Genomic DNA, 24,068 nt, shown 5'->3' with positions numbered 1-24,068 from the left:
CCGGAAGTGTCTCCGGACAGCGCTGGCCCCCGGCCTCTTAAGCGAGATGGGCGCGCAACCCCAGAGTCGGTCACGACTGGCCCGTACGGGCAGGGGTACCTTTACCTTTACTTTACCCTCAATATGCAAGTTCCAGAATATACACAGTGTAAACCAAAGTAGCCAACACAGTGCCCTTCTAAGATCCATCAGTCCCAGCCAGCACAGCTAATGCTCAGGAGTTACAGGAAACATACTCCAAAACACATGGAAACCATCAACTTGGCTATCCCGATCTAAACCACAATTAATCAGTAAAGCTAAAACAGCATAAAACAAAATTCAGACATAAAGTAGCAGCAGTGACAGAAATTCAAATGCGTAACAATACACCTCACCCTGCTCAAAAAGTCTGGGCAAAGAAGTGGGTCCTTCACCTAACAGTGAAACTACATCAGTGGTCGTAAGTAGCTTCCACTGTTGGAAACTGAATGCTACACTAAGTGGAGTCTTGGTCTGATCCAACAGGTTTCTTGTGGGTTTTTGGAAAAGGCTGCGAACATGGGGCTATACAAATTTGTAATTGTGTCTGAACTTTGATAGCTCATTTACACATATAATTCACCACCCAAATGATTAACGTGTGCATGCAGGAACCATTCTTTCAATAGTAAAGAATAACAAGCACAGAATAAAGCATTCAAATGTATGTAAGATCTAAATGAAGTAACTAGATCAGCATTCAAGGTTATCTCCAGATGGAGAAACAAACATATGTAGTGAGGTTCTAGGAGAACTTGGGAGAGTTTGATTCCTTGTTGCTGATGAAATACATTTTGATAATGATAATTAGCTTTACCTAAGAACATATCAAGGAACACAGAGCTGTTTTGTGAATTTTCCATGATTCCTGGGCTCTGAGGATTCAATGTGCTTCTGTATTGTTGTGGGTGTCCTTCTCCCCAGCCATTTCTTCCTTCGATCTTCCTCCCTCTTTCCATGTATTTTCTCTCTCACTGTTCTGTAACCATGTGAATTCTTCCTGAACTTACTACCTTGCCTGAATGCTTAACTGACAAACCACCCTTTTGTTCACTGTACATATTGTGACATCAGAAGGTGCTGGGGGCAGTTATTGAAGATGTAGGCCCCCACATGCAGGCTTTTTGCATATGTATTAAAGCTACCCTAAGGTTATTGATTTCTGTATGAATTGGAGCATTGTATTAATACTGATGAGTCTAGCTCTATATCATTTTTCTGTCATTGTTCGACTACGTCCTTATGGAAGGTCTCTTTAAAAGTTATTTTATGGATTCAGCAAGATCCACTGGTGTCAAAGGCAATGATACTTTTAACATAGGGTGTCTTGCCTGTTTCCTACTATTGATCAGAAGAGAGTAAAAGGAATTCTGGAACTCAGCATGCAAGAGGAAGTTCATATAACAGAAGTAAAATTCCTAAATCTCTGGATTTGTTCCAGGAATGAAGCTTGTGTATTTCCATTAAATCTAGACTGGCCTACCCTTCACTTCTCCCTCTATGTTTTTCACAGTGACTTCTCTCTCTCTCTCTCTCTCTCTCTCTCTCTTTCTGCGCCAATCATTTATTGTTAGTTCTGGGAGATGTCTGTATTTTAGGATGTGTGATATATGGCATCTTGCTATGTGTAACATGTAGTAAGGAATACTGACCTTTTCTACCTCATAAATAGTGGGAACTGAAACAAAAAGTTGCAGTATATTTCTTCTAAAATACCGTATTTTTCTGTGTATAAGACACCCCCATGTATAATACACCCCCTATTTTGGGGGACTCCAAATTAAGAAAACACTCCTCAGCACTACCCATGTATAAGACGAGCCTCAAATTTAAACCTATTTTTTTTGTTTAAAAGAACTAGTCTTATAGTTCACTTCCTTAGGGTTCCATAAGAAGAGCTCTGCTCGATCAGAACAAAGGCGCATCTAGCCCATCCTGTTCTCACAATGGCCAGCTAGTTGCCTATGCGATTTCCACAAGCAAGGTCCGGGTGCAACAGCACTCTCCCCACTTGCAATTCCCAGCAACAGGTATTCAGAGGCACACTACCTCCAACAGAAGAAGCAGAACTCAGCCATTGTGGTTTGTAGTGTCAAGAATACAAACCAGAACCAGAGGAGGAGGACAAAGAGATAAAGGCAATGGGACCAGTTTTCAAAAGTGCTTTTTTAATTTCATCTACTCACAAATTCTCAATCATACAACATGTTCACACACACTCTGCAAGGATACAGCTACCAAAGATAGTTGCTCTGTCTTAACTAGATGGCCAGTCTAGTAGCAGAGAGGGATGAAGCGGGGTGATAGTGAAGCTTCACATTGGTCCTTGGGGTGCTGCAGAGGTCTTCACCCCAGAGTCTTCACCCCTGTCCTTTTGACTGATGTGTTGGCTGTAGGGGTTCCTTTTCGATTGTGAAGGCTATTATGTCTTACCTTATCAGGGTACCTTTACGCAAATGGACACAACCAACCAGAAACATGATATTTCTTCTTCTTCCAAAGAAAGAAGTTAATAAAATCCTGTTTATAGCCACAAGTGACTTTTTTTCTTTTAGCAACCCTACAGAACCCCAAGTATTTAGACATCCATCTCATATACACAATAATTTTTTCTCAAGTTTTTATTGGCTGTGTAACTTTTTCCAAATGTTGTTTAAAAAAAGCACATGAACCTGACCTTTAAAGAGTTTGTAAGTAAACCAATTTTAACTTACCAGGCCACCCACGACAATTGGGATGAAGCACCCGCTCAGGTGGCAGAAGTGTAAGAGGCAGCACTCTGCCCATTTCACTGCTTCTGCAACTGAGAGGGAGGCATTCCCAGGTGTGTCACTGCTGCTCATCTTCCTCAGCCTCGGGAGGAAAAGCCAAGTGAGTGGCAACACTCTGAGGAGCACCTGGCTCCTGCTGGATTCAGCAAGAGCCAGAGTGCGGCAGCAGTGGGGCACAGGAGGAAGCAATTTCCATTTCACCTCAGATGGCAAAATGGGAGGGGACATCCTAGCCCAGCTAGTTCACACCAAAAATTGTGACACAGTCACTCAAGATGATTGACAGTTTAGAAAAAGCCTTTGGATTTACAGAGATAGCAATGTCCTACTAGTTCTTTCCATTCCACTAGGTTTCCATTATGTTGACGATAGATATACTCTCCTCTAAGACCAAGCTCTCCAGCTCACCTGTCTTGGCTCTGTGGCTTATATAAACAGCCTCTTTCTCCAAACATTTTCAGCACATATGTTTTACCCTAAGGTATAATTGCTACAATGTGCTCCTGCACCCTCCATGCCCAGTTTTACCCCTCTCCTCTTTTCATTTCCCCTCTAATTCTTGGGGGATCATTTGTTCTAAACTGGTTGCTCCTTAGTTCCCATTGCCTACCCCCTGCAATCAGTTTAATAATTGCTCTAACTTTTAAAAAAAAAAAAATCAGCATCAACGTTCCAGTTCCAACCCTGTTTGAGCAGAACCTGTCCTTTTTCTACAGACCTAGCTTGTCCCAAAATGTTCCCCTGCTTCTAAGAAATCCAAACCACTCCTCCTGGCACCATTTCATCCATATACTGAGATGACACAGCTGTGCCTGTCTAGCTGGCCCTGCACATGGTATTGCTAGCATTTCAGAGAAAGCCACCTTGAAGGTCCTGGCTTTCAACATCCTTCCTAATAGTCAAAATTTCACTTCCAGGACTTTATAATTCCCCACATCATTGGTGCTAAAATGCACCATGACCACTGACTCCTTCCTAACACTATCCACCAGGCTATCTAGATGGCATGCAACATCTGTAAAATCCTGCCAGCATGGCCAACAACATGGGGGGAAATGACAGCTTCCCCACCTCTGCTTTAAAACCCACATCTGGCATATCTGGGAGACATTTTCTCCCATACGTCACTTCACTGTCTATTGCTACACTTGCACTGTACTCCCCAAGGGAGCTCAGCCTAGTTACTTCCCTGGCATTACTTTATCAGTCAAGTTTAAAAATAAAAAGCTTTGCCAAGGCTTGAGTGGAAATGTGCCAGATAGTAATTTCAGGAGCTGACTATCGGGGACTATTGATGTTAACATTTTTCACCACTGATTTATTGGATTTTTATTGGGTGTTTTTTATTCTCTTCATATCTGCATTGCATTTTTAAAAATAGTAAAACATCTCAGCTGCCTTCAGGAAAAGAACATGTGGTTCATACAATATTTCAACTAAATAAACCTGCCATCTGTATTGCATAAAATTTTCGAAGAGAAAGTCTGAACCAACAACTTAATCTCAAATAACAACAGATTAGCTAAAATAAGTAAAGGTTGTAGTTGCCATGGGACACTGCATGATGTCATTGCACTGCCATGGTAATCTCTAGGGAGACATTTATGCTCCTCTGGCCTACTTATTTTAAAACTCCCACCAATGATACAGCACCATGCTGATAGCACCCCCACATTAGCATAGAGAGAGACAATTCACATATGGCGACAGGGAAAAAACCTCTGAATTGCTCTGGGCAGCCACACAAAGAACAAACTGCCTGGCTGTGATACACCATAGTGCCCTCTAACCAACCTTCCACAGTCTCTGATGGCAGAGAATGTCTTTCGTCCAAGCAAGTAAAAATGTCTGGCGATCAGATGGCTTATATTTTGCAAGACTTGCAGCCAGATCCCATACAAAGTTAGATATGCCTAAACTCTCTCTTGGCACACCTAAGTATTCATACTATCAGCTGCTACCACAGCAGCAAAAAAAAGCCTGAACAGTGAACTGAGAAGGAAGCTGTGCTTCCCAAGGCAGTAGCAGAGAGAAGATGAACACAGATAGAGAGACCTCAAATGGAACAATTTGCTGTGCATATAGAAAGCGGGGAGTGTGTGTGTGTTATTCTGCTTCTTAATGCTCCAGCAAAGGAAGAAAGGGGTGGAAGTAGGCAGGGTAATCTTTTTTAAAGGGGAGAAGGGGTTTTCTCAGTACAGTGGTGCCTCGCAAGACGAAATTAATTCGTTCCGCAAGTTTTTTCGTCTTGCAAGTTTTTCGTCTTGCGAAGCACGGTTTCCCATAGGAATGCATTGAAAATCAATCAATGCGTTCCTATGGAAACCGCCTTCAGACCAGGTCCGGGGACAGTCTGTCCCCCGACCTCTTCTGAAGGCTGGGGGGGGGGGACAAGGGCTTTTCTTCCCACCCCCAGCATTTTAAAAAACCCTGGGACAGCAGAGGACCTCTTCTGAAGGCCGGCGGGGGGTCCAGGACCTCTTCTGAAGGCCGGTGGGGGGCGAAAGTCTTTGCTCCCCCCCGCCTGCCTTCAAAAGCCGTCCGGGATAGCGGGAAGCGCTTCCCTGCTATCCCGGACCGCTTTTAAAATGCTGGCGGTGGGGAGCAAAGCCTTTCGGCCCCCGCCGGCCTTCCTGGACCTCTTCTGAAGGCCGGAGGGGGGGGGAAGGCTTTGCTCCCCACCGACAGCATTTAAAAGAGGTCCCCGGAGATTTCCCTATGGGCTTTCTTCTTGCGAAGCAAGCCCATAGGGAAATTTGTCTTGCGAAGCAACTCGCAAATGGAAAACCCTTTCGTCTTGCGGGTTTTCCGTCTTGCGAGGCATTCGTCTTGCGGAGCACCACTGTATGCAAATAGGATGGGGTCAGGTTAGGAGGGAAATTCTGCTCTTTAGCCCAGCAACTAAAGAAGCAATAGGAGGAAGCAGAAGGGCAGGTTCCCTTACTGGAAAGATGGAGAAGCTGTGACCATCCAGATGTTACTGAACTACCACTCCCATCATCCCTGAACTACTCATGCTGTCAGAGGCTGCTGGGAACTAAATTCCAACAGAATCTGGTGGGGGCACAGGTTTCCCATCACTATAGTAGGAATGGCCATGCTACCCCCTCCTGCTGCTTCTTTAGTGCATTTTGGTGTGCAAAGGCTTGCCTGCCTGTCATTCCCTTCAGGAACATGTCCCGCTGCATAAAGGTGTATATTTGCTTGCATTTCCATCCCCTGAGCCGAAGGGACAGCAGGGCTTGGTTGAGGAAGACTCTCCAGGGTGCTTCCCATTTTTTGCAATTTCACATATGTGCACAGGGGCTCAGAACAGAACCCCCATGTAAACAGGAAGTCACCTGTAGATTGAAATTGATATATAGTTCATATCATTCCAGAAAAACCTGCAGTTCAAAGACCACGTTGCCCAAAAATAGAATGTTAAGAGACAGGCCAGAAATTCTCCAATACAGTAGAATTCAGGGAGTTTCTACAATAAATTTATCATCATAACCTCTTTCAAACTTGCTGAGACCTCACCTTCTCATAAGGAGGCATTTACCACTCCCACAATTCACTCAACTAGTCTTGCATGTTTAATACAGGTAATTTACCTGAAAACGTGTAATTACAACTTTGAAACAGCCCAATCTGAGTGGTATTTTATCCATTGTTACTAATTAATTTACTGAAACAATGCATTTTTATAAATAGAAAATGCTCTGTCCCACTTCACTACCTGACAAGCAACACCAGTGTCTGAGTCAGAAGAGGATGGGCAAGCAGGACTAGAACTTACACTTCACATAGATTTCTAACCCTTCAGACATGATAGCAGACAGACAAAACACTGTGTCACTTAGATCATAAGTGATTTCCACAAGAGACCCTAGATCTGTAGAATACCACAAGTCTGAGATGCAAGAAGTCTTGGGTTAAAACCTTGGATATGATCTCCATATCCTAAAAAGGCTAGGATGAGCCCCAAAATGACATATTGTGATAACCTATCAGGGAAGTAATGCCTAGGCCAGCTCTGAGGCTTCTCTCGTAGAAAACTCCATTTCAAAAAACAGCCAAGGCATGTTTCACAGGGAAACAGGGCAAACTGGCAAACAGGTAAACATTTTACCAAACATAATACTGGAATGAGTTCTGAATCAAACAATTACAAATAATTAAATCAAAACATGGGCTTTTGTAAATCAGAAAGCAAAAGTATGGAGGCGAGAGGTTTCTTGCCCTGGCTTTTCTGCAACTATTTTTAAGTTCATATTTCAGTTAATCTCACATCTGAGTCATCAAACTGGTCCTTCAAGATAATGAAATCAGCAAAACCTCACCCCCTTTGTATTTCAAAGAGGGGAGAAACAAACAGAACACACCCAAAGAAAACCCCATACTGTGCATTTACTTTAAAGCAAGAGCACAAAATCTAGCATTCCCTCCTTTACTGTGAAGCTTAATAAAGTAGGAATGAGACAGATTACAGTCTGAAGAAAGAAAGGTTATACAGTGGTACTTCGGGTTAAGTACTTAATTCGTTCCGGAGGTCCGCTCTTAACCTGAACCTGTTCTTAATCTGAAGCACCACTTTAGCTATGGGGCCTCCTGCTGCTGCCGTGCCGCCGGAGCATGATTTCTGTTCTCATCCTGAAGCAAAGTTCTTAACCCGAGGTACTATTTCTGGGTTAGCAGAGTCTGTAACCTGATGCGTCTGTAACCTGAAGTGTATGTAACCCGAGGTACCACTGTATTTTGAACAATGATGAGAGATCACACATTGGAACAGGTGCTATTTTGTACCATTTGATACCTACACTACTACTCCTGGTGATTTCCCAAAAGACGGTAGAGGTTTAGGATCAGATGGGCTGCCTTCCCAGGTTGACAAGAAATACTGACCCTCACTTTCCTCTGCAGCACAAGCAGAAACCATAAAGGCTGAAAGAAATGTTTCAATGGAAATACCAGTTATAAGCAGCACAAATAAAGCTCCAGTTAGTTAAGGAAAACCAAGCTTATTATCGCAATCCTATATACAGCAATCCAAGAGCATGTCCCATTCAACTTGGGGGCTTACTTCTGAGAAGACATGTGGCGGATCACACTGTAGAACACTGTAAGGACTTCTGTAATCAGAGGTACACACTCTCTGTGGGGCAGCATTTTGAGATAATTCTCTAGTCTTTACATATTCAGAAATCTGTAATAAATATCACCCAATCAAGTCCAGCTTTCAGGCATTAATAAGAATTAAAATCACTTTACATTTTATAGACTATTTATCTGTTCAAGAGATAAACCTATCCAGTGACTTCCAGATGATCAGCGAAAGAAAATTTACAGAAAGCAGGACTCTTTTTGTTGTTTAAAGTCTGCAAATGACTAATACTGGCATGTTTTGACAAGAATGCTAGTAAAAATTTAGGTAAGGTTATAATGTCTATGGATTTGAGGTTAGCTATTGCACTCAATATATTTTGAAATGGATCTTTTTTCTGTCTTGAACTGGACTGAAAACAGATAACCTATTGTAAAAATAATAATGTTTTTTAAATCATTTATTCAAGTTACAATACAGCTTTGTTCACTGCCATAATATCATGTAATGTAATTCTCTCTCTCTCTCTCTGTGTGTGTGTGTGTGTGTGTGTGTTTTACTATAATCAGTTTCCTGCCCTATGTCTTTTTATCATAAGGCACATTAATGTTATACTAAGAAATAACTTTATATAAACTGAGAGTTATATTAAATGTAGGGTTAAGCAGATCATTCTTCCAACACAAGGATTTCTCCTCTCCCATGCACCCCCTAAATCTGTTCTAGGATTCTCCCAACCCTCTGAAACTGATTTAGAGACAGCACACAATGCATGCAAAAGGGGGGAGCCCCATTATGCTAGCACTAATCCTTGTGCTGGTGCAACTATTTAGTTGAATACCACCCCGAACATATATTTGGTGGCATTCTCAAGCTCTTTCAACTGTGTTTAGACTCACTACTACACATTAAGAGAGCATATTTCTTTGTAATCTTAACTACCTGGTAATGAATTTAAAGTGATTAAAGCCTTCCCCTAAAAATTATTCACGGTTCACTTTTCCGAACTTCAGGAGGTAGTGCCTCCTATTATGTAGCCAAAGTGGCAGCACCAGCCCAGAACAGGGAGGGACCGTTAAACTGGAGGGAACCCCAAAGTTTGCAAGGGTACAAAGCGTCTTACAAAAAAGCATAAATACCCCAATTTAAGATCTCTGCGCCATGAGGTGTGAGGCTAAGTGGGGAGAAAACTGACAACTTGAATGGGAATGGGGAGAGGGAGAGAGAGAGCGAGAGAGAGAAAGAGAAGAGAGAGAATGAATGAGAACAAGTGGTTGGATTGGAACAAGAGGGCAGCACTCAGAGCTGAAAGAACCATTGTCTGCTCAGGTCAGTTCCTAATACATCCCCAGAGACAACAGTGAGAGCTGCCTAGAGACACCGAAAAAGAAATCCAATATTTTAATGTTGCTGGAATTGAGTACCCCAGGGTGGAGGACCCTAAAAGGTAGCAAGCAAAGAGAAGAGTTCCTGCTCTTTCTAACTCAATTATCTTTTTTGTGTGAAACATCTGAAAATGAAATACTGCTAATTTTAAAGCAAGTGCAATTAATTGTCCCTGAACACCAGGGTGAAAGACACTGTGGCTTCAGAAAGAGTGTCATCAGGCAGCCGTGTAGTATAAATTACAGAGAATACTGCAAGTCTGGCTCTGGGTAGTTTACAGCACTTTGTTTTTGTTCAATGGTATCAAACTCCTATTACAATGGGGAATGGCCTGAAGATTATGGAGTACAACAACCCTGCAATATTATCCATTGCTTTTAGCCCAGCCTGCAATCCTAGGATGAGAGTACAGTAGTCCACAACACTCCTGTAGTGTTAATCAGTATTATACCCCTATTGAAATTTGGAGGGTTGTACTGAGAGAAAGAAGGGACGCGGGTGGTGCTGTGGGTTAAACCACAGAGCCTAGGACTTACCAATCAGAAGGTTGGCAGTTCGAATCCCTGCAACGGGGTGAGCTCCCGTTGTTCAGTCCCAGCTCCTGCCAACCTAGCAGTTCAAAAGCACATGAAAGTGCAAGTAGGTAAATAGGTAAATAGATAAAGAGGTACCGCTCTGGCGGGAAGGTAAACGGTGTTTCCGTGGGCTGCTCTGGTTCGCCAGAAGCGGCTTAGTCATGCTGGCCACATGATCCGGAAGCTGTACGCTGGCTCCCTTGGTCAATAAAGCGTGATGAGCGCCGCAACCCCCGAGTCGGCCACAACTGGACCTAATGGTCAGGGGTCCCTTTACCTTTTACTGAGAGAAAGTAGCCTTGCAGCACATGCCACTATTAATTTTGCAGGTTAGAGGTGAGGCTGAGGCTAGTTTGGATTATAAAATATCCCTCATGCTTTTCAGGTTGCAGCAAAGGTCAGTTCATTCAAAGTGACCCATCAGACCTCCTCCTGGACCAAATCAAGCCCTCAATTGCACTCAGAAGACTGATTGCCCATTAACATACATGCAGAGAGATGCACTATTTTGGGGAGAAAAAAAAAACTTTGCACATGAATAACCAAATTAGAACACTGATGATAATTTAGTGTTACCAGACATCCCCGTTTACCGGGGACAGTCTCCAAATTTGTGAATAAGTCCCCGGACAAATTCCATTCCCTAAATGTCCCTGGATTTCATCTAATGTCCCCAGGAAATGCAGCAGCGGCAGTCTCAGCATCCCAGAGCAGTCGGCTCTGGCTGGCTTCCGAAGCTGCTCGGAGGTCCTCATATGATGGTGGCGCAGGGACTCTAAGATGCAGCTTCCGCGCTGCCTCCACCTTCCCTGACCCCAGCAGCTAAGCTGTGAAGGGAGGCTTCATGCTGCCTATCGGAGCAGCCTCCCAATTCCTACTTGCGTGCAAACAGGAACGGGGATGTCTCAGTTAGGCAGGGGGAAGTCTCCCTTCCCAGCTGAGGGATCCCCGCCCCCTCCTGCTTGAACGCAAGTAGGAATGGAATTGGGGCTGCTCCGATGGGAAGGGAGGCATCGCGCTGCCCAAGCCTCGCTGCTGCCGCCGCTCTTGGCCCTCCTTCTCTGCCTTCCATGCCTGACCCACCGAACCACTTCCCCACCACCACCACCGTAGAACCAACAGCTCAGGGGCTGCCCAGGCTCATGGAGAAAGGAGATAGGAGCGTCGGAGGAAGGGGAAACGTGGCGGTTGAGGTCAAGGCGGCGGCTGCCCCTCTACCATCGAACAAACAAGTAGTATGTATGTATTTATTTATTTAAAGTGTTCCCCGGATTCATTGAAAAAAAATCTGATAACCTAATGCCAATCCCCCCCCCAATCTCTCTCTCAGAGATTTGGTATACAGGAGCATGCTGCAAAAGTCTTGTTGTAACCAGGGATTTGATATACATTCCAAGAGGGTTTTGCTTAGTTTTATTTAATAGTTTTTCAATCTCATTCAGCAACTTTCAAATTAATATGTTGCCACCTAGTGGCTTGTTTTGACATCTGCTATCCAAACAAGCATGACAGTGCCTATTTACAGACAGAATGCCTATTCGAAATCTTCAATTTTTTACACTGCTACTCCTCAAATCAATTTATTTTTGGTTCTGCTGCATCAGACCAATGTGGGGATTAAATAAGTGTCTTTGAACCTAGCGTTTAAAAAATTCCCAATATGAGATAGCACTTGGGGATTACATTCTTTTTAAGGTCTTGAATGAAAAACAGTAGCTCATAAGGAAGGCTAATATGTAAGTTAGCAAATCAAAAGCATCACTAAGACAGTATGACCAATATAATCAATACTTGACACTTGAGCTTGTTTCCCAGATTTAAAAAATCACCACGGAAAAAAGCTTGCCAGTTTTACTACGAGATCCAGCACAAGTGTTTGTCTTTCAGACAGCAAGCCTTCCCTGAATCCCAGTTAAAAACAGATTAAAGCAAGAAAAATAAGTACTTAAATCCAATTACACACTACAACATATTAGAGGGGGTGGGGACGACAACAACATACTGGTTGCTAAACCTTTCTTCCAAACAGGGGCACCATCTCCTAGGGGCTGACCCTTTTGGGGGCCCCAATAGTTTCTGGGAGGAACCGTCCCCACAAAAAAGTTAAATGGTGGTGAAAGCAGCCCCAGGCCAGTGGCGGAAGGAGGAGAAGGCACAGGGCTGCTACTGTGCAGGGCTCTGCCCCGATCCTCCAGGAGGCCAAGTTGAGCCATGGCTCCTTTTCCTCCTCCTACTGCCGCAGATGGGAAGCAGCCCTAGGCCGGTGGCAGCAGCAAAAGGAGGCAGAGCCATGGCCTTTAAAGCTGTGCTGCTGCTGTGCTGTTGCCATGTTCGGCTCCGCCACTCAGCTCCTCAGATGCCCTGATGTCATACACACGTCAGGACATCATGCACACAACATCGCATGCCACGCACTTCCAGCCCCCCATTCTTCTTCGGAAGGTGGCTCCTATGCTCCCATACATGCTAATATGCCGGAAGTTGCCAACCTGTTGGAGCCAATGGGCTCATTTGAAACCTGGGGAAATGGTTGTGAGTATCCTGCGCTCTCTGCAACTATGCACACACTTACCACAACCATACATATGCACACATTTTCACCCCACCAGCAAATGTTGTTTTTTTCTCTCTCTCTCTCTTTCTCTCTAATTCCTTTTTCAGGCCTAATTTTGGGACACAGGGAAATATTCCTAGAGAATGCAGCTGGAGAGGCAAGAGTTAACTTTCCCTCCCAGTTGCAATCTCTATGAAGATCAGCCCACATCACAACAATTAAGCTTTGAAAAAAGACTTCTAGTAGAAACAGCATAAGGCTTATGTCCAAGCCTAATTTCAGAGTGGGGAGGGGTGGGGGAAATGGGACCCTGCGGATGCCAGAAAAAAACCTCTGTGGGTGTCTGTGTATCCAAAAGCACCGTGGTGGTGATCTATTATATTTGCACCAAAGAGTTTTTCACGTACTGCCACCAGAGATTCCTAATACAAGTGAAATATTGGCTTTCTTTACTTACCTGAATGGGATATGAATCTGTACGGTAGTTGCAGTGAAAGAATAGTTTTCAGAACCACTTTTATATAGTGTATTATTTTAAATGAGAAATAATCAGATTAAGCTGCTCATTATTCTTTAAAACAAAAGCATATCAGGAAATAACTCTTCTTATAAGCAGACTCTCTTGCCACAAGCATTTCATTTGCAAGTATCAATTTATTTACTTCATTTGATTACACATAATCAACTTCACAAACTTTCTCGGTAGTGGCACCCACCCTGTGGAATGCCCTCCCATCAGATGTCAAGGAGATAAATAACTATACAACCTTTAGAAGACTTTTGAAGGTGGCCCTGTATAGAGAAGTTTTTAATGTTTGATATTTTATTATGTTTGATATTTTATTATGTTTCTGTATAAGCTAGAAGCTATCCAGAGTGGCTGGGGTAAGCCAGTCAACTAGAATCATAGAATCATAGAATCATAGAGTTGGAAGAGACCACAAGGGCCATCGAGTCCAACCCCCTGCCAAGCAGGAAACACCATCAGAGCACTCCTGACATATGGTTGTCAAGCCTCTGCTTAAAGACCTCCAAAGAAGGAGACTCCACTACACTCCTTGGCAGCAAATTCCACTGTCGAACAGCTCTTACTGTCAGGAAGTTCTTCCTAATGTTTAGGTGGAATCTTCTTTCTTGTAGTTTGGAACCATTGCTCCGTGTCCGCTTCTCTGGAGCAGCAGAGTAGGGTACAAATAAAATTGTTGTTGCTGTTGTTGTTGTTGTTGTTGTTGTTGTTGTTGTTGTACAGAACAACAAAAGTTGTTAATCTGTATGCCAAACAGGGAGGATGAAGAGAAATATTGGGCAGTATCCAATGAAGTGTTTTAACTAGTGCAAGGACTTCTGGCTGAGTGATGGAATTTCCCTTCCCTCTCCTCAGGCATCCCCTAAATCTGTTCAGAGGTTTTCCCCAATCCTAAGAAGCAAATTTGGAGAGGTGCCAGGGGGTGGGACACATGAAGAGAGGAGAGGAAGGGGAAGTTCCACTGTGCAAGTGGAAATCCTTGCAGAAGAAAAAGCACTTTGCTGAACACCCCCCACACTAATTGGATAAAATATATATATTAGCCCAACAGGCCTCAGTTGCCTTCATTGTTGACAGAACCATAAAACAAATTGTGAAAACAGGAAACTGCAGCATTTTATGAAGTACCAAAGAGGGATTCATCTTTCCAGCATGACTTCAACAATATACGGGTATATTGACTGATTGATAGCTATTGATAAATTGATAGGTTTTTTAATAACCATAATTTGATCATTCTGGTCCAACACCATGGAATTCTAAAACCAATGTTTTAGTTACTTAAGGCAATCCAGTTCCAGCATGTATGTCTTAAATTTCTCACTTTACTGCCTTTCAAAAGAAAAACCACATTTACACTCCTGGAAGATGTTCCAAAAGTATATGCAATGACAATAAATGCTTTATTTACTCCATACATAAACAGGTCTAAACAGAATGTGAAATTGCTTAAACTATCATAATATAAATTAAAATCTAACCTTAATGTTAGAACTATTTAGAGAGAGAGAAAATTCAGTGGACTTCTCGATACTACTTGTCTCAATAAAATGGCTGGAAGGGGACCGTAACTGCTTTTAAAGCAAATACATCTCAAGATAGCCAGCTGAAGTTTGAATTACCTTGCAGGTTTCTAAAAAATTATTACTTTAATGTAACACTCAACTAGCCTCTTACCCCGCAAATGACAAGGCAGCCCTATTGACCCCATAACACTCGGCAGTAGGAAGTGTTAAATGTACACACTCACACCTATGGTTGACCTGTATTAAATAAAAGTGGCACACAGCACCCTTTCATTCTCTTTTCTAGCTTTAAAGAGGTACTAGAAAGCTGGATTACTATATTCCACAGAAGCACAAAGTGCATCAGACCCTCTTTTTAACTCCTTCCCTCTTTGTTTTTTAAAGGTCAGTAAACAGAGAAGTTGAATCTCCAGTAGTGTTGTATAAGAGAGTGGTGGTAAACAGGAGAGAGAAACTGCCTAATTATTTAAAATGCTGACCTGCATTAGAGGAGAAATGCCACAGAGTTAGATCCTTTATACAGATAGTAGCATAGATGGTGGAAACTTAATCTGCTCAAACTTCTAGAATGCCTGTGGGTATTTGCCCAAGTGCAGTATTTATTAAGAATAAATCTTCAATCTTACACAGAAGCCATAGCATTATTAGTAATGAGTTAATGTGAAATAAGAAAAGTGCAATGTAATAGCATTAATCCAAATGCACTCTAAGAAATGTGTCAGTACTCAGCAGGAGTAAGCCAATGCTATAAATAACAGGTTTCACTGTAAAACTCAAACTGTAATGTGAAAGGAATAGGATACAGTATTTATAAATAAATTCATATTAAAAGAAAGTATCAAACAGCTACAGAAAGCTGTTTCTTCTTATTACTGAATATATCAGAGTATTCCATTTGGCTTCTAAACAAATACATAAAAACATTGTTTCATGCTGAATAAAACTATTTTGGCATAGTTCAAGAAAAATATACTTAACAGCAGTTCACCAACCTTTTAGTGTAAACTGGGCCAACAGAGCTCACTCTCATTCCATTAAGAAAAGACCCATTCAATCTTTCCCCATGTAACTAAAACACTTATTTCCTTAATGTCTGCTGCTCAACCCATTTAATCAGAATTTTAATTTAAACTTGTTTAAGCTTGATTCAACAAGATTTCAGGATGCAAGCAACAATTATATATATGCATGTTAAAAATCACGTCTCTTCAGATTTTTATTACTTTGAATTTCTAGTGTTTAAACCAGAAATTTATTTGACTTCCGGTCGGCGCCAGCGCTTAATGGCGGTCCTCTCTTTGATCTCCGGAGGAGGACTACTCCGCGAGTTCGGGTCTGACCGCTACGGCGAAGCGGGGACCCCTAAAATCACAGGCGCGGAAGCCTGTGAACAAGGAGACTCGGTGGGCACCATTTGCGCCCCCCGTTACTGTTAAGGAGCCTTTTTAAAGGCTCCGGAGTGGCATCGGGGTGCGTGCGGTGCTGAGAGTCGTTACCCAGCCCGTGGAGTGAAGCCACGTCGCCATTAGCGGAGAGCGCCGATTCCTTCCTGAAATCTGGACTGAAATTGAAATACCCGTAAGTAGGATTGGAAACCTTACTGGGACTACAAAAGTATTTGAAATTTGGCCGAAATCGGGGGACGGTAAATAAAGGAAGTCTGCCTCCCCCGGACTGCATGATTCTTAAAGCAACGGAATTGGAAAGCTGCAATTGAAGGAAAAGTAACTTTGAACTTTTTGAACTGCTTAACTTTGACATTGAACTTTAACTTCCCCCCCCCCCAGCAAGCAGGAGCAGGGGGGGAAGAAAAGGGAATTTGGTTTAACCTGCATGAGAGAAAATTTAATTAAAAAATCTCTGCTGTCTCTGACTCTGGGAACAGACTGCCTGGGTGAAGCACTTTGACAGGGGACTGTCAGATAAGACCTGCTGTAAAGCGCAGACTTTATTGGATATAACTTTTGGGACTTTACAGAAATAACATTGTTGCAATTAGAAGATTGAAAGATTGTTGTTAAAATCTTTTTCCCTCTGAGGGCTTTTGGTTTCTTTGTTTCTTTTGCCTATTGGATACATTGAATTGCTCCCTCTAGAGGGTTGAAAGGTAACAGTTGTAACATAGACTGGATTTTTCCACTTAAGAGCTGTTCCTGTGGGAACGACCTTGGGACATGAGCGGCTCCGCAGAAGAGATAGCAACAAGATCTAAAGCTAAAGCTGCACAAAAGAAAAGGGGCTCAATATCAGCCTTATTGCCAACAGGCGCAGCTGGACAGGAGAAAGGAATAAACGTATTCATGGATTCAGTGACACAAGCACTACTTAAAATAAATGAATCTTTAGAAAACTTAACAAGACAGAGCACGGAAAATACCAAACAACTGACAGAACTTACAACAAAATTAGACTTAAATACTAAGAGCATTACGTCTAATACAGAAACCATAAATAAATTGGTTCAAGAAAACGCCACAATCCGAAAAATCGTGGAAGAAGCCAAATTTACTGCAGAAACCACACAGGAAAGTTTAATACCAGTTTGTAAGAAGCTTGACCAACATGAGGCAGCCTTGTCTTTGTGGGAGATGCAGAGGAAGGAGAAGAATCTGAGACTTAGATTGGTTCCTGAAAGTGAGGGGGACAACCTGGTGGACTTTCTCACTAAAGAATTTTCAAAATTTTGGCAGGTAAAGTCAGAGGAAGAAGAATTTAAGATAACAACTGCCTTCAGATTGGGTAGAAGGCAAGGCAGGAAGATCCCAAGGGACTGTCTGATAACTTTGAGATCTAAAGAGGAAAGAGATAAAATATTAAACTTGCATTACCAGAGAACTCTTCAGATCGAAAACGCTTCGGTGCAAATTTACAAGGACATTCCAAAATACATTCTGGAGGTAAGAACCTTTTATAAGAATCTGGTTGACCTACTGAAGAAGAACAACATACCTTTTAGGTGGGAATTTCCACAAGGCCTGTCTTTTAACTTCAAAGGAAAGAAAGTTAAAATAAAAACAGTGCAAGACAAAGAACAATTCCTTGACAGAAACGAGGAGGACCTGGTGAAAGGAGTGTTAGAATCGACTTCTGAAACAGATCTTGGAAACCTGACATTTGGACTTAAGTCACCAACGGAAGAAGAACAGTTGCAGGGAGCAACTGGAGGTAACTAATTAATTATGTCTCTGCAATTTTTAACCTGGAACTGTAATGGACTGAACCTTCCCAGAAAAAGATGTGAGGTTTTTCACATTTTGAAAAGAGAACAATTGGATTGGATTTGTTTACAAGAAACCCATGTGACAAGGGCACATAGAAGATTGCTTATAAATAAAAGATTAGGACAGGAATTTATTTCATCAGATAAAGTTAAGAAAAGAGGAGTGGTGATCTATGCAAAGGAGAAATTGGCCCCAAAACTGATTTTTAAAGATGAGCATGGAAGAATTTTGGCAATTGAGATACAAATCCAAGGAGAAATTTTTTTGACAGTTGGCATTTATGCACCAAATGAATGGAAGGCAGAATTTTACAAGAAATTGCATGAGACATTAATGGACTATCTGGATTATAAGGTGATCTTATTAGGAGATATGAATGGCGTGGTTTCCACAAATATGGACAAAGCACAAAGACAGGTGGTTTCTAAGGATGGGAGACTACCTAAGACTTTCTTTGAAATGACCGAAAATATGGACTTGATTGATATCTGAAGAACAAGAAACCCTCTTGAGAGAGAGGGAACATTCTTTTCAGAGGCACAGATGACATGGACAAGAATAGATCAAATATGGACTACTAGTGGAATGGCTCCAAAGATAAAAAAAGTGGAAATCTGCCCAAAGACATGCTCCAACCATAACGCAGTAAAGATGGAAATGAAACTAACAACAGCTGGTTCCTTTAGATGGAGAATGAATGACACCCTATTTAGAGATGCTGAGATTTATAAAAAGGCCCAAAAAACCTTGAAGGACTACTTTGAGATTAATCTGAGGACAGATGTCGAGAAAAGAGTGATTTGGGACGCAAGCAAGGCCGTGATGCGAGGTTTCCTAATACAACAGAATTCTTTAAAGAGAAAGAAACAAAATGAGAAGAAAGATAAGATTCTGGAAAAAATAAAAGGAGGAGAAAAGAAATTGAGGTCTAAACCAAAGTCTCATGAGATTTTGAGAGAAATTAAGTTTTATCAGATGTAGTATATGGAACTGATGAACCAGGAGATAGAATGGAAAATCAAGCAAATGAGACAGAGGACATTCGAATCAGCGGACAAATGTAGGAAACTTCTAGCATGGCAACTGAAGAAGAGACAGAAATTGAACACAGTCACAAGCTTGGAGGTGGATGGAAAGAACATTTTTAAACCAAATGAGATCAGCAACTGTTTTCAGAGCTACTTTAGAAGATTATATGCACAAGGGCCGGAAAACGAAGGAGATATAGAAGATTTTCTTAAGAAATATGGATTACAAAAAATTTCGCAACAAAATATGTTGGCTCTAAATGAGAAAATAACAGATCAAGAAATAGAGGGTGCCATTCAAAATATGCAACTAGGGAAATCTCCAGGACCAGATGGACTAACCTCCAGATACTATAAAGCATTGAAGGAATGGTTAATACAGCCGCTTAAGGAGGTTTGTAATGAAATATTAGAGGGGGGAAAGGCACACAAATCGTGGAAAGAAGCTTTCATTACACTTATACCAAAGACTGAAACTGAAAAAAATCAGATCAAGAACTACCGCCCTATATCATTACTTAATGTGGATTACAAAATATTTGCTGACATTTTAGCAAAAAGACTGAAGAGGGTGTTGGTGGAGGAGATTCATAAGGACCAGGCAGGCTTTCTCCCAGGAAGACATTTATCAGATAATGTAAGGAATATAATTGACATAATGGAACTGCTGACTGTAAATATTAATACAAAGGCAGTCTTAATTTTTGTGGACGCGGAGAAAGCCTTTGATAACATTTCTTGGAACTTCATGAAGAAGAATCTCCATGGGATGGGGGTCGGCCAAAGGTTTGAAAATGGTATAGGTGCAATATATTCTGAACAAAAGGCAAAGCTAATTGTAAATAATGTGGTTACTGATGAACTTTCTATAGAAAAAGGGACACGGCAGGGGTGCCCAATATCCCCATTACTTTTTATATCAGTCCTGGAGGTTTTGTTGAATATGATCAGGGGGGATCAGCTGGTAAAAGGAGTTCAGGTCGGAGCCAAACATTATAAATTGAAGGCATTTGCAGACGACTTAGTATTGACTTTACAAGAGCCAGACACTAGTACAAAAAGAGTTTTAGAGTTAATTCAAGTCTTTGGTCAGGTGGCAGGATTTAAGTTGAACAAACAAAAAACTAGAGTTTTGGGAAAAAAATTAACAAATTTTGAAAGAGTTTTCAAAATGAAACTGGGTTAATGGTGGCAAAGAAAGTAAAATATTTGGGAATTAACATGACATCTAAAAATGTGAATTTATTTAAAGACAATTATGACAAATGTTGGACAGAGGTAAAGAAAGATCTAGAAATATGGTCGAACTTGAAGCTTTCCTTGTTAGGCCGAATTGCAGTGATCAAAATGAATGTACTGCCTAGAATGTTATTTTTGTTTCAGACATTACAAATTGTGGATAAATTAGATTGTTTCAAGAAGTGGCAGAAAGATATATCTAAATTTGTCTGGCAGGGCAAAAAGCCCAGAATAAAATTTAAGATACTTACTGATGCAAAAGAAAGAGGGGGGTTTGCCCTGCCGGACTTAAGACTGTACTATGAATCGGCAGCTTTCTGCTGGCTGAAAGACTGGCTACTTCTTGAGAATGCAGACACGTTGGATTTGGAAGGATTTGACAATAGGTTTGGTTGGCATGCATATATATGGTATGACAAGGTTAAAGTTCATAAGGGTTTTAAAAACCATATTGTCAGAAAAGCATTATATAACGTTTGGATTCGATATAAGGATTTGCTGGAAAATAAAACTCCTAGGTAGCTATCACCTATGGAAGCTAAGGAGGTGAAGAAACTTAACATGGAACCTAAATGGCCAAAATATTTTGAAATTTTAGAACAAGAAAGTGGTAAATTTAAACTACAGAGCTATGAGAAAATAAAGTCTAAAGTACGAGATTGGCTCCATTATTATCAAATAATGGAGACTTTTAAACAAGACAGGAAAATTGGTTTCCAGGTGGAGAAATCGAAACTAGAGACAGAATTGTTAGAACCCAATACTAAGAATTTATCAAGAATGTATAACCTATTGCTGAAGTGGAATACAATAGATGAAACTGTTAAGTCAGCTATGATTAAATGGGCACAGGACATAGGTCATGACATTATGCTTGCGGACTGGGAACAGTTATGGACCACCGGTACTAAATTTACGGCATGTAATGCCTTAAAAGAAAATATTATGAAAATGATTTACAGGTGGTACATGACCCCAGTCAAGCTCGCGAAGATTTACCATTTGCCCAATAATAAATGTTGGAAATGTAATGAAGCCGAAGGTACCTTCTTTCACCTTTGGTGGACCTGCCCAAGGATTAAGGCCTTCTGGGAAATGATTTATAATGAAATTAAGAAGGTACTTAAATGTACTTTTCAAAAGAAACCGGAGGCATTTCTCCTGGGCATGGTTGGCCAATTGGTTTCAAAGAGGGATAAGATTTTCTTTATGTACGCCACTACAGCAGCAAGGATTCTTCTAGCAAAGTATTGGAAGACACAAGAATTACCCACACTGGAAGAATGGCAGACGAAAGTGATTGACTTTATGGGACTGGCAGAAATGACCGGCAGAATCCGCGACCAAGAGAAAGAGACAGTGGAGGAAGATTGGAAAAAGTTTAAACTATATCTTAAGAACTGTTGTAAAATAGAGGAGTGATAAAATGTCAAGGGGAAGGAAGATGCAGAATTGCAGCTAAAACTGTTTGATGATTTAAGGTGAAATTGAGAATGACAATGAGTTTAAATTTAATTGGCAAAAAGGGTTGTTGAAAAACTGTAAAATAAGGATGCAAAAAGGGTGAGGTATGGGGAAGTATGAGAAACGAGGCGTATGAAAATGAGGTTAAGAAATGATATTTTTTGTGTGTGTTCGTATTTGTTGATGTTTGTGTGTTGTTGTTGTTTAGTGTTAAAAATTGGAAAATTAATAAAAAATTTATTTAAAAAAAACAAAACAAAAAAACAAATTACCGTATTTTTCGCACCATAGGACGCACTTTTTCCCCTCCAAAAATGAAGGGGAAATGTGTGTGCGTCCTATGGTGCGAATGCAGGCTTTCGCTGAAGCTGGAGAGCGAGAGGGGTCGGTGCGCACCGATCCCTCTCGCTCTCCAGGCTTCAGGAGAGCCCCACCGCCAGCCCCACAAGCTCGGGGGACAGCGGGGAGGCGGAATGCCGCCATCCCGCTGTCCCCCGACTTGGTTAGAAGGCTGGCGGGGGGAGAAGCCTGCTCCTCCCCGTCGCCAGCCCCGCAAACTCGGGAGACAGCGGGAGAGGCGTAGCGCGCACTTCCCGCTGTCCCCCGACTTGGCTAGAAGGTTGGCGGGGGGGGAAGCCTGCTCCTCCCCGTCGCCAGCCCCGCAAACTCGGGAGACAGCGGGAGAGGCGCAGCACGCCCTCCCGCTGTCTCCCGACATGGTTTGGAGGCTGGCGGAGGGCTTCCTCCTCCCCCAGCCCCGCAAGCTCCCAGAGCGATGCCAAAGCTGCGCGCAGCTTTGGCATGGCTCTGGGTCCCGTTCTGGGGGAGGGGGAAGCTGGGGCTTCCCCCGCCCCAGCCCCGCGTCTCCAGCCGGGAGACGGTCGCGGGGGGCTGCTTTAGTCCCGCGTGCGCTCTCCCGGCTGGAGAGGTGACGCTCGGCTATGGAGGCTCCTGCCATAGGCGCGCGTCACCTCTCCAGCCGGGAAAGCACGCACGGGGCTAAAGCAGCCCCCCGCGACCCTCTCCCGGCTGGAGAGGTGACGCGCACCTATGGCAGGAGCCTCCATAGGCGCGCGTCACCTCTCCAGCCGGGAAAGCACGCACGGGGCTAAAGCAGCCCCCCCGCGACCCTCTCCCGGCTGGAGAGGTGACGCGCGCATATGGCAGGACCGTCCATAGGCGCGCGTCACCTCTCCAGCCGGGAGAGCACGCACGGGGCTAAAGCAGCCCCCCGCGACCCTCTCCCGGCTGGAGAGGTGACGCGCGCCTACCGCCACTGCTCCCTGACCTGCTCTTTGGGGCTGGTGGTGGGCTTCCCCCGCCAGCCCCAAAGAGCAGGTCGAAAGGAACCTGAAGCCTGGAGAGTGAGAGGGGTCAGTGCGCACCTACCCCTCTCGCTCTCCAGGCTTCCAAGGTAGCCGCCTGAACGCACCTTAAACGGCACCTTGTTTTAGAGCGGGAAAACAAAAGGGGGAAAATTCTCCCACTCTCTGCGCAGCGCTTCCTGCCGCTTCGCTGAAGGGGCGCTGGGCAGAGAGCAGAAGAATTTTTTTCCCTTGTTCTCCCCCCTCTAAAACAAGGTGCGTCCTATTGTCCGGTGCGTCCTATGGTGCGAAAAATACGGTACACAACTAAATGTATTAAATGAGTGGGCAAATGTATAAAATTATTGACAATGCACAGATATTTAATAGCCATGTTCACATGTACTGCCATGATTTAGCATTATATGAGAGAGCCTTAGAATTATACATTCTCTGGCATGGTCACAGAAGCTGAGAGGCATTATTAATGGAACATGTTGAGGAAGACACATGGTAACAAAACTGCACAAGGAAACTTGTTTTGGACATTAGTGTTGCTATTATTTTGCTTCGTGGTTAAAACATTTATCTTTGTATAATACTGGGTCAGATTCAATTTGCTAATATTATTTTTCAAACTAAGGATCAGGTAGAGGGAATCTCTTAAACGAAAATGTAATACAAGCAAAAAAAGTACTATGGATCTTGTGACAGGGACCTCTAGACAACAACTATATTTTGTTTGCAATAAATAAGCTAGTCCTGTGTATTCAATAGCAAGAGTCTTTGTTTCTCAGGAAAAAAGTGTTTTGCGAAGCCTCTTGATTTCAGCAGCAATACTCACTAGAAGATGGGAGTCAGCCTTCTTGTAACTTAATGCTGAGCGAGACATTTAGGGCCAATTCTATGCCACAGTTGCACTGGCAAGGGTAGTATAGCCAGATATGGTACTCTAAGACAACAAAAACAAATGCTATACACTGGGACAATAAGAAAAAGGAAAGAAATCCAAGAGAATAGGTGTACTGTTTATAGCATAACGGATAATAACTACAACTTCAAAAAGCAAAATGCAACTGTCTAGAATACAAATTTTGTGGTAACATGTTGCACTAATCTATAAGGTGACCACCCAATGGACTCCAAATCTTGTGGAACATCTAAAAAAGAAGAATTAAGCAGTGGTCAATCCAGCAGGTATGGTGACAACACAAACTCAGCAGAATTTGTCCTGGGAAAACACAGTTACATTGAGGACAAGTAAATTTCCCCAAATAACAAATTTTAAACATTCTGATATGGAGTAGTGGAGGATTATAAATTAACAAAAACATTAATCATGTAAAAATGACACACTCAAGAGGAAT

The 24,068-nt window shown here is 42.5% G+C and overlaps 1 protein-coding gene across 7 annotated transcripts in view; it reads right to left on the bottom strand.

Annotated features, from left to right (window-relative positions):
- Positions 1 to 24,068, bottom strand: part of SRPK2 (SRSF protein kinase 2) — a 93,579-nt gene that overhangs the window by 63,857 nt on the left and 5,654 nt on the right. For 2 of the 7 annotated variants that reach the window (XM_081878482.1, XM_081878481.1), the window contains exon 1: positions 839 to 1,030. The exons of 4 other annotated variants lie outside the window; for them this stretch is intronic. In XM_081878482.1, the coding sequence (XP_081734608.1) occupies positions 839 to 980 (142 nt within the window). In that variant the 5' untranslated portion in view covers positions 981 to 1,030. Of the gene's footprint in view, positions 1 to 838; positions 1,032 to 24,068 lie in introns of those variants that run through there. One more of the 7 variants, XM_081878480.1, reaches the window with a different exon arrangement.

Source organism: Podarcis erhardii (assembly GCF_964252035.2).
Source record: "Podarcis erhardii genome assembly, chromosome: 10".
NCBI lineage: Eukaryota > Metazoa > Chordata > Lepidosauria > Squamata > Lacertidae > Podarcis > Podarcis erhardii.
Note: the sequence above shows the minus strand (reverse complement) of the source record. Positions and strands in the feature narration are given on the sequence as shown.